The sequence below is a fragment of the Etheostoma cragini genome, chromosome 3 (assembly GCF_013103735.1).
Source record: "Etheostoma cragini isolate CJK2018 chromosome 3, CSU_Ecrag_1.0, whole genome shotgun sequence".
Classification (NCBI taxonomy): Eukaryota; Metazoa; Chordata; class Actinopteri; order Perciformes; family Percidae; genus Etheostoma; species Etheostoma cragini.
In genome coordinates, this window is record NC_048409.1 from 27,782,979 (window position 1) to 27,794,108 (window position 11,130).

At 40.6% G+C, this 11,130-nt stretch overlaps 1 protein-coding gene across 3 annotated transcripts in view; it reads right to left on the bottom strand.

Annotated features, from left to right (window-relative positions):
- Positions 1 to 11,130, bottom strand: part of LOC117942201 (mitogen-activated protein kinase kinase kinase kinase 5-like) — a 38,355-nt gene that overhangs the window by 1,925 nt on the left and 25,300 nt on the right. The window contains exons 15-31 of one of the 3 annotated variants that reach the window (XM_034867549.1): positions 10,289 to 10,329; positions 10,052 to 10,096; positions 8,959 to 8,979; positions 8,827 to 8,872; positions 8,329 to 8,352; positions 7,886 to 8,039; positions 7,427 to 7,527; positions 6,944 to 6,985; positions 5,901 to 5,979; positions 5,571 to 5,653; positions 4,647 to 4,707; positions 4,042 to 4,138; positions 3,873 to 3,931; positions 3,387 to 3,487; positions 1,316 to 1,493; positions 900 to 968; positions 609 to 695 (exon numbers count right to left, since the gene is read on the bottom strand). In XM_034867549.1, coding sequence (XP_034723440.1) covers positions 609 to 695; positions 900 to 968; positions 1,316 to 1,493; positions 3,387 to 3,487; positions 3,873 to 3,931; positions 4,042 to 4,138; positions 4,647 to 4,707; positions 5,571 to 5,653; positions 5,901 to 5,979; positions 6,944 to 6,985; positions 7,427 to 7,527; positions 7,886 to 8,039; positions 8,329 to 8,352; positions 8,827 to 8,872; positions 8,959 to 8,979; positions 10,052 to 10,096; positions 10,289 to 10,329 — 1,288 coding nt within the window. Of the gene's footprint in view, positions 1 to 608; positions 696 to 899; positions 969 to 1,315; positions 1,494 to 3,386; positions 3,491 to 3,872; positions 3,932 to 4,041; positions 4,139 to 4,646; positions 4,708 to 5,570; positions 5,654 to 5,900; positions 5,980 to 6,943; positions 6,986 to 7,426; positions 7,528 to 7,885; positions 8,040 to 8,328; positions 8,353 to 8,826; positions 8,873 to 8,958; positions 8,980 to 10,051; positions 10,097 to 10,288; positions 10,330 to 11,130 lie in introns of all 3 variants that reach the window. The other 2 variants (XM_034867548.1, XM_034867550.1) reach the window with 2 other exon arrangements.

Sequence of the window (11,130 nt, forward strand, 5' to 3'; positions counted from 1 at the left end):
TGTATCTGAAGTCTCTTTTATATAGACCTTAGTGGTCCCCTAATACTGTATCTGAAGCCTCTTTTATATAGACCTTAGCGGTCCTCTAATACTGTATCTGAAGCCTCTTTTATATAGACCTTAGTGGTCCCCTAATACTGTATCTGAAGTCTCTTTTATATAGACCTTAGTGGTCCCCTAATACTGTATCTGAAGCCTCTTTTATATAGACCTTAGTGGTCCCCTAATACTGTATCTGAAGTCTCTTTTATATAGACCTTAGTGGTCCCCTAATACTGTATCTGAAGTCTCTTTTATATAGACCTTAGTGGTCTGGTAACTTTAAAAATCTCCTAGCCATGTTGGCCTGTGATAAAAAAAGTTGATTTAAAGCCGTGCTGTGCAGTAAAATGTTCCCTGTCAGTGTGGTCCTGTTGTATCTGATGTTTCTGGACTAATATTCCTGCTGCATTAATGGGCATGTTGCATTTTACTGCTGTGGATGTTTAAAGTTGTGCTAATTTATATACTGTTGGATAGTTTAATCTTAAATCAAATAGTTGTACTTAGTCACTAAGACACAGTACTGGAGTGAATGTTACTGCTGGTTTGTCACTGGGTGTTCTCACCTATAGACTCAACATCGTGAGAGAAGGTGATCTCATGTGTCCTGTTGCTCTTCAGCTCCCCCTCCAGACCGACTATATGTACTGACCCTGTGGAGGAGAGGGGCTCAGTGCTGGAATACCACAGACACACAGATGCAGCACAGTAGAGTTTACACACTATTATAGTCCTGTCATCACAGTTATGGGCAGAGCTGAAGGGAGTTCTTTTGACGTCTTAGCCGCAGACGGAAAGAAAACCCTCAAACCCAAAACAATGTTAGGTAGGTACAGACTTTAAAAAGAGTTACTTACTCTCTATGAGGACGAGCAGGGAGCTGCTGTCCAACTGGTTTACTTGAACTACATCTGGGCAAGGTCTCTCTGCAATGACACAAACACACACACACACACACACACACACACACACACACACCACACACACACACACACACACACCAAGATTTGGACCACCCTCCTTTGGCTCTGACCATGACGTTAAACTCAACAAAATGAAATTATTTCTGCCGTCTAGTAATGTTTACGTAGCTAAAACTACAATCTGTTGCTAGATTATGAAAGAATAAAAGCGTCACACTTTTAAGTAAACAGAGAGACATTTAAAGGATTTATTAAATGCAGAAAATGTCCCAGGATACTAGAACCTTTGGTCCGTAGCTTTTGCGTGCTAAAGCCTTTATAATGGACGTGGTGATGCAGACTCAACCTACCCAGGCCAGAGTTGGTGAACCAGGATGTGTTGGAGTTGAGGTTGATGTATTCCACAGTGACAGGCACGTTGGGGATGTACCCCCGAGAGACCCCGATACACACCAGCGGGTACTCCTGCTGGGGCACTGCCACCATCTCAAACACCCGCAGAGGGTTGGGCAGCGGGAAGTCAAAATGCTGCAAAACACAAAGGTCCACAGTTGTATCTTTGTGTGGATTTTATGTTCCATAGGGCAGCAAGAAAAGCAGATTGTTTTGTTAAAGGGAACTTAAACCTGCAGTCTTTAGCCACAGCATGGTCTTTAACTGAGGGTCTTCTTCTCTAAAGCAAAAGGTCTAGAGCTTAAATCTAATAGGGGGCCATGAAATGCTTAATGAGCCTGCCAGCAGTCATTTTATGAGCCAATGTCAGTGTTAACAGCCCAATAAAAAATAGTAATAACTCAAAGACAAAGATATGCTCATGGAATTACACAACACATCATCTCAACTCAATTGTATTTTCATAATAAATGTTAGTGTTGGTTCTCCTTCATTATAAAATGTTAGACTCTTTTACTCGCTTTTACCTTTCAAGCTTTAGTGCAGCCAAACATTTTGAACTTACATGAAGAGAAAAGGCTGAGATTGTACAGAGAGAGAATAAACATGAAAATGCATTTTGACACATCGTTTGGAGGCCTTGAGAGCTCAACGTGCTGCAAGAAGCACAACCCAACAAAGGAAACTGTTTCCAGGTCCCGGTTTCGTGAATAATATGCCAATTTAAGCCATTTTGTGCTTTCCTTCCTTTATGCTTTCCAAATGTCATTCCACATCACTTAGAAAAAATTTGACGCTCAGAGCAACTGACCCGGAATTGAGGTGGAATAAAGAGCGAGAAGTCTGCAAAGAGAGGGGGGGTCGGGGCCGTGTGAAGGTCCAACAAACACAGGACTTTCACCCAGGAGACCACTGATCGTGTCCCGTGTGAAACCAAAGGTCAGAGTGGACTTTTTACGTTGGGTACTTTATTTACGTTTGTAAGTTAATTTCCTCAACAAATATAGTTTTTTGAACCCAAAACCACAATGCTTTCCAAACCCTAAAAAAGTAAATTTCTAGAATAAACTTAACTTTTCTTTGCATTCACAACGTTAATGGGCAGACATTTTGGAAAAGCTCAGCTGAAATTGACTGAAAAGTTGTCCATGTTCAAATTCTTTGGCTAAGTCCTGGATCTTCCCCTTCCTGCTTACAGCACCTTATAGTGACACGCAAAAAGCTAAAAGTGTGTCATGATAACATGCAAAAAGTGCCGTGCTAATAATACACTTTCCTAAGAGCTTGTGCTAAGCAATGATATATTAATATGTGAGCAGTACTTTAATATTGTCTGTGTGGTTGTGGTTGACTTCATATTCTTTTGGTAATTTAATGTGACTCTTTGAGTCATGTACAGTCCTGATATCTATATGAAATGTTGTAGTGTTGCAGTTGAATTGCGAAGTTGATTGCCAGGATGAGTGTCAAATGCTGGACAGGTGACATGTGTGTTGATTGAGAGACACCCCAAACTGATCAGTGATTGTCTATTGTCCCACACCTGGGGACACAGAATGGGAGGGGCAAAATGTATTTAAGCCAAGTTGTGTTTTTTTATTGGAAAGACTCTCTATGAAGGTCTGGAAGGGAACGAAACGTGGGTTTTTTGTAAATAAACGGTGATGCTATAACAGGAGCAAAGTGCGGGATTTGGTCCTTTGTGTCCAAGGTAATTAAATGTGGTTCTATGGATTATATTTTATAAGATGATCATATTATTTCAGTAAAATCTTATTTTGAAATGTAGTCATAGCTTTAAAATAATGCAGTGAAGTGAACCGGAGAATAAAACACAGGTACAAGTACAAGTACCTCAATATTGTCCTAGTTCAACACTTATAAATGTAAATGTGTTACATATCCACACTATGTACTGTACATAGATGTCACTGATTGACCTTAATGAGCTTCTAGCTTCTGGAAATTTCAGAGCACAGAATAGATTTAGTTTTTTTTTAAACAATCCAAGGTTTTTCACACACATACCTTAATGAGCATGAACTTGTGCATGGGCTCGTACCACTGCAGCAGCACCACGCTGGACTCCAGACCACAGCACAGGAACACGCAGCCTCCCTGCATGTTTCCTGCTGCAGGGGACAAGTCTTAGTTGGTACATCTCCCCGAACCAATCAACACAGTCTACTGTACAGGAATCTGCCTCGTTTATAAATTCCCAATAATGTACCTCAAATGCAGAGGGTACACTTTCTTTAACATTGCGAGACATTGCTGCGTTCATGTGGTGTTGGAATAACTGAGGAAAAATGAGTTCCCAGCAGGGAAAATTCACACTGCAATGTGTATTTGGGATACTTTATTTGACTACTGGCCTTAAATTATGACAATACAATAGTTTCAATCTTCAAATCAGTGTGCAGTTAATATGTAAAAGAGAAATTGTCTCTGCACAGGTGTGTAAATGTCACACTTTTTGGGTTGTTGTGGCCATGATTCAGTATTTTGTCTCACCGACGGCGCAGGTCTTGCAGCCTTTGGTATCGGGTACTTTAGACGTCACCGCACATTTCCTGAAGACAAAATATGTGTACATATAAACTAGTAATTATTACCTGGTGTGAGCAAATGTTTTTTTTTCTGACCAAATATTTAACCAGAGAGAGAGAGAGAGATGTGTTACCTTGGTAACAATCTGTGAGTCGAAACCATCCTCTGGTCTTTCCGCGCCTGATCGTACAACTCCTTCAGCGAATGGGAGTGAAGCTGGGAGGATTTACCTGTGAACACAGAATCAGACATATTCTTTTGACCCACCTGTTGTCCTCGGGTCAGATTTGACCCCTTTAAAATAACATTTATCTCAAATATGGGTTTCTTTTTAACCAAATGACCACAAAAAATAGATTGGATTCCTTACAACGCTCTTTGACAATACAATTGATCACTTTCATTCCTGACTAACTCATCTGTATGTTCCTTTGATCTCAACTATTAGTCAAAATAATCCATAATTTCTGCTTTATTACTTTGAATATTAGGTATAATTATAAATAAATGAGGGTTATCGACCATGAATTCCAAAAAGTTGTGTAAAACTAGTGGTAGTAAGGTGGTGGTAGTGAAAATAAAAAAAGGCTGAAAAAGGGACAAAAATGTCAATGTTTTGTCTGTTTTTGACTCGGGAGGACAACACAAGGGTCAAAAAATGTTATCTTCTTTTTTTTCCAGGATGCTCCCAGAGAGCTGAGCCAGACTAAATGAGGATCCAAGTCTTAATTCATTTACCTGATACAGACATGAGCACGTTATGGATGGTGTAGACCCAGGTACACTTCCCTGGATACAACTGGAAGAGAAACAGAAGACATCCATTCAGTCACGGCTTCCTCATTGCTCCAGGTGTCTCTTTCAAAAGCACTTTAATTCCTTTTCAAGCTTTTTGTTGCAACAGTTCTCTGATCAAGTCATTTTATCTGTCAGACCAGTGGAAGAAGAAGTATTCAGATCCGGTACTTAGGGAAAACAATGTAAGTATGATCAGCAAAATGTACTAAAAGTTAAAGTACTCATTATGTAGTTTTATTCATTGTTAAAGCTGATGTTTCTGGATTAATGTTCCTGCTGCATTAATGCGTATGTTGCATTTTGCTGCTGTGGATCAAAGTTGTGGTCATTTTAACTCCTTTACATAGTGTTGGGTAGTTTAATCTACAGTTATCTGTCATATTCTATGAGATCATCATATGTTTTTAGCTTTGCTGTCCAGTGAGAACATATCTCATCCACATGAAGGAACACCTCGTCCTTCACTTCATCATAAACATTCAACATCAACACATCTGGAGATACGTGGATTTCACTGGACAGAAAGGGGATTAAAAACATCTGAAAAGTAACTAAAGCTGTCAGACAAATGTAGTAGAAAGTACAATATTTACCTCTGAGATGGAGGGGAGCAGAAGAATAAAGTAGCATAAAATGGAAATGCTCAATTAAGTAAAAGTACCTTGAATGTGTACTTAAGTACTGTACTTGAAAAAGGAAGAAAATGTTGGCCACTTAACACTACCAATAACTAATACAGCCCCCTTATGACAGAGCATTTTGGGGCTCATCTCAATCTCCAGACAACCCCCCTGCTGTTAGGCTAACAGTTACTAAATGATTGCTGTCCTGCAGCTCTGTGTATTAGTCAGATACAGGTCTTACCAGCTCCATCGTGGCCTCTGTGCCGCTGAGGTTGAGGGTGAGGGTGTAAATCCCTTCCTCCGCCCCCAGGATCAGATGCTGGTCTGAGGGAGAGACAGAGAGGAAAAACCGGCTTGTCAGACAGACAAAACCCAAGTTTGATTAAACGAGAGAGAGAGAGAGAGAGAGAGAGAGAGAGAGAGAGAGAGAGAGAGAGAGAGAGAGAGAGAGAGAGAGAGAGAGAGAGAGAGAGAGAGAGAGAGAGAGAGAGAGAGAGAGAGAGAGAGAGAGAGAGAGAGAGAGAGAGAGAGAGAAAATTGACGGTGCTCTTCATTCGGAGGCTGATCCAACCTTTGGTAGCCGGGTTCTCCCAGGTGGTGGAGCAGTTTATTTTAAGAGGGCAACCATGGAAGATCTTTTTAAAGTACACCTGGAAAAAGAGAGAGCAGCATTCAATATCAAGGATAGAACTTCATAATGTCTCAGACCAGAATGATTATATTTATCAGCTCGATCCTCTGCATTGATCTAGATCCACGACGTTCCACGTGAAGGATTGCTCCGTTGCCGCCGGAAATTCAGCAGGATTTTACTCTTTTTTGCAGGATGTATACAAATCTGTTTTAGTTGTTCTCAGGACAAAGGACTATGCACAAGTTACCCCCCTTTACCACCTGCACTTCCTATATTTTTATATTTTGTGTCGACACTGTGAAGGGGTTTCTTCAATCTCTTTGCACAGATACTGCACCTGTGTATAATGACAATAAAGGCTAATTCTATTCTATTCAGCAGACCTTTTTAAGTTTAAAAGAGGGGGAACTAAGGCCGTTTTAGGGCTCTTGTATAAGGTCAAAGCCACCAGACTCCATTGACAAAAACATTTTGCCTTGCAGAACAAGGGAGTTCGCTGGTCTACCGATGCATCAGTCGGTTCGTTTGTTTGTGTTATTGTGTGACTTTGGTGTTTTCAAAGCGTTAGAAACTAACAAGGTAGAATTGATCGAGGCAGCAGTAGACCAGCAACTCCAGTGTCCCGAGAAGTAAAATGAATGTTTTGGTCAAAGGAGTCTGCTGACTTTGACGAGAGCTTAGATAACTGCTTCAGTTCCCCATCCTAAAGGGCTGTCCAACACCCAGTAAAAAAATATTTTAAATACTTTAACTAGATGTCTAAAATACATCAAGCTTCTGTCTTGTCCACAGTAGGACATTGCTTACTCATACGTCGGTACCCTCGCCTGCTTCATCAATTATGATGTATGGTGCCTGCTGAGTTTAAATGCTGGATAGTTTCCCTCCACATGAGAAACATCAAACACATCTCAGACACTCAGCAGCAGAGTTCATATGAAGGGAGGAGAACTTCTGGAAAAGACACAAAAGAAACTCACGGGAGGTTTCTTCATGACGGGGCTGATGCAATCAGCAGGGTCCTGGGAACAAAAAGGAAGAGCTCAGGTTGAGTGGGAGAGAGAGAGAGAGAGAAGATAATCAACGAGTACATGGAAAGATTTTATCATCTACAGCTCTACAGCTGAGTAGAAGCTTCTTTTAATCTTAACCACAAATCAAACAATTTACCAAAAACCAAAGAGTAGCTGCCAATTATTTATCTGTCAATCGACAAAGCGTCTCCGCTGTATATGAAAACATATTGTAGAAGTTCTTTGTGCGTTTTGTGTGCAGAAACATAAATCTACAAACTAACTTCATCTGTCAGAGTAATTTACGAAAAAAAAGTACAATACTTTCCTCTGAGATGTAACGTATAAAGTGCCTTGACTCAAGTAAAGTGTGTTAAATTGTTCTTGAGTAAATGTCCGTCCATGTTACATCCCACCACTGGGACACCGGCGCTCTTCAGCCAGCGTTACCTTGGATGTGGGCTGCCGCCTGCGAATTCCTTTAGGGGGGAGCTCAGGAGGAACCATGTCTGCAGGGTTGTCATTTAGCTGGACAGGGCAGGACGCAGGATCTGGATCACACACACACACACACACACACACACACACACAATTAGAAACTGTGATATAATTTGCAGTGCTTTGGTGTAGAAACAAATGTTTCTTTTGTCCAGTAGAGTTGATATTAAGAGTGGATGTGGGGCGCCTGGGTAGCTCACTTGGTAGGGCGGGCGCCCATATATAGAGGTCTACTCCTTGACGCAGCGGGCCCTGGTTGGACTCCAACCTGTGGCCCTTTGCTGCATGTCATTCCCCCCTCTCTCTTCCCTTTCATGTCTTTAGCTATCTTGTCAATTAAAAACCTAAAAACGCCCAAAATAAATCTTTAAAAAAAATTAAATAAACAGGTATGAAGGTGAGGCATCTCACCTGAGTGCCGTGAGTGTCGTGGCCGGGGCGTAGGTCGGACCTGCGTCTCGCTGGAGGTCCTGGTGAGGGGGACGGGGGCCTGCAGAGAGCAGGGTTTCCTCGCCCGGTCGTCCTCCCCCGCGATGCTTTCCTCTGAGCTGGTCCGAGCTTTGGGCTGAACAGACCGACACACGGTTAGCGTCTTTGGCGTTTACATTTCAAACAGTGTGAACTGCCTCTTATCCAACGCGAGATAATACACGACAGAGCAGGAAGTTGGGGGTTGTGTTCCAGGGAACTACACGTGTGACCCACAATGCAACATTTTTTTCTCTTTGTGTACAGTCATAATATGCATAAGTGTTTTTTTGTACTGTATTTATTATTAATTTCCTTTGAATACGTTTACATGTGCTGTGTGTATCCACCACCCACCAAGGCAAAATCCGTTAAGTGTTACTCACTTGGCAATTAATCCTTTTCTGGTTCTGAACAGTATATATAAGAGGAGTTAAAATGAGCACAACCTTAAACATCTACAGCAGTAAGATGTAACATAGACATGAATGCAGCAGGAATATTAATCCACAAACATCAGATATAACAGGAGAGCACTGAGAGGGAACATTTTACTAAACAATTAGTACTTTTACCTTCATACTTTAAATACACTCTGCTGATTAAACTTACATTAATTTACTTAATAAAGGTTCTGGATGCAGGACTTTTAGTTGTAGTGCAGTATTGTCACAGTGTGGTATCAGTACTATTACTATAAGTAAATGACCCAAATACTTCTTCCACCACTGTCTATTACTAAAACAACAGAAATGAAATGGCATGTAGAAAGCGCTTTGACAATAGTTGTGAACACTTTACATTGTGAATACAACGGTTTTTTTTCAGCCCCTTATCGTCATAAACACACATGCATATAAAACCATGTTTTTGTCGATAATCACCTTTGGAGGAAGTGGAGGTGGAGTTTCATTAGTTGGCATTATGAGCCTGTTGGCAGAGAGAGAGTTTTCTGTGTTAACGACCCATTACAAGCACATTAAAACACAGGGGAGTTTGGGTTTATTCAGACTGACCTGGTGCCTTGCATCGTAGGGCTGCGGAGGACAAAAACACGGAGATGTCAACACAATCTGCTGAAGTTACACTGTGTGTGATCGATAGTATTTAAGAGAAAAAACATGAAGATGTGACTGCTGGCAAAAAAGTCAGTGTTGATTAAAGCTGTATACGGCGATGAACGGGCCCCCCCCCCCCCCCCCCCCCCCACACACACACACACACACACACGTCGGGGATACATGCTGGTAACACTTCCTCTGTACATTATGTGATGCTAGAGAACACACACTAATTATACGTCTTGTTGCTGTGTATCTTGTGTAGACCACAACATGAAAATTTCATGTAAATCAGAGGATGTTTGTTGGTTGTGCGTAGAAGGCATACAACTGTGTGTTGTGTTGTGTCGTTGTATTACAATAGATTTTTTGTGAGGTTTTGCGTAACTTCCTGCCTTAGCTGTCCCTTGTAGCCACGTGTCTCCAGACCTGGACACTTATCATGCATGTGAAGTTTCAGGCGGACTGGACAGTGTAAAGTAAATTCATAACAGCTTCCTGTGTTATGGCGATATTTGCAAATTGCCCGCCTCGCCATGGCAACACCGTTCTAAGAAAATACAAAAGCTTTGCAACCCGGCATTGGGAAAGTCTTCACATGCTACTGACCCAATTTGAGAAGGATCTGTTGAGTCCTCTGGGAGGGGTTTTATAAAGTTCAACAACTGTCCAGGGCCTAAAATAGCATCACATGACCCATTACATCATCATTCAATCAATCAACTATTCCTTCACAGTTTTGGGTCCCATTAGTCAGAGGATCGTACCAACTGAATATGAGACAAATCCAATAAACCCCCTAGGAGAAGTTCAAAAGCACTTGCATTAAATAAGTAAAAACGCATCCAATTCAAAAATGCAGTGGTAATTATTCCTGTAGGTGCTCCTTTCCGGAGTTTTAAAATCTGAAAAATAAGAACCAATTTTACATATAATAATCTGTGTTAGTAAGGTATTTAACTCAAACTTGAACTAAAGTCAGGAGTGTTTTAAAATGAATCATCACACGCGGTCTTGTTGTGTTTTGTAAGACGTGGTGTTTTCTTACATATCAACGTCGTCATAGTCGTCGTCCGAGTCGGTGTCCTGGTCCCTGAGGGAGGAAACAGAAGTTACATCTTATCATCGGGTGTTACATGTGACTCCACGTCTGTGACATCAGACCGAGACTTCTCTTCATTGATCCTTTTGGGATGACTCACGCAAGGAAATTGAAATTTCCCGCAGCAGTTTTCAGCAGCTTACAACAGAAGGTGTAAAAATACAGTGCAGAGAGACATGTTACCTCACTGGACTCTTGCTTCTGGATCCCAGCAAGGGTCGTAACTGTGGAAAAATACAGAAACTCAGCAAGATTTCTAAAAGAAGTTACAGCCATCGAGTGCAAACTTTATAGATGAAGAAAACTCCTCTATTTGTTGTGTTAAATGTATATTTTTGTTCACTTTGGGTGTATATACACACACACACATATACATGTGTGTTATTATGTGTATGTATATATAAGGTGTATTTTTTTATGTGTGTACTTGATATACATTTGTATGTGATGTAATCTTTTAAAATCAATCTTTATTAAATCAAGTTCTTGCTTCAGCATTCAAATGCAAGGTCAGAAAATAAGGTAAGGCCGTTTATTTTCAGGTGGAAGAAATGTAACTTGTACCATTTTTCTATTTAAATTATTCATCAATGATGAATTCGGCCAGAAAGAAAAGTATGTATGTCCCCCCCCCCCCCCCCCCCCGTCCCGTCTCCAGTGGAAATAACAATTATATGTTTGTATGTGTTTGTATATGTTTGTATATGTTTGTATGTGTTTGCATGTGTTTGTATGTGTTTGTATATGTTTGTATATGTTTGTATATGTTTGTGTATGTGTGTATATGTTTGTGTATGTGTGTATATGTTTGTGTATGTGTGTATATGTTTGTATATGTTTGTATATGTTTGTGTATGTGTGCATATGTTTGTGTATGTGTTTGTATATGCATGGGTGTGTTTGTATGTGTTTGTATATGTTTGTATGTGTTTGTATATGTTTGTATGTGTTTGTATATGTTTGTATATGTTTGTGTATGTGTGTATATGTTTGTGTATGTGTGTATATGTTTGTGTATGTGTGTA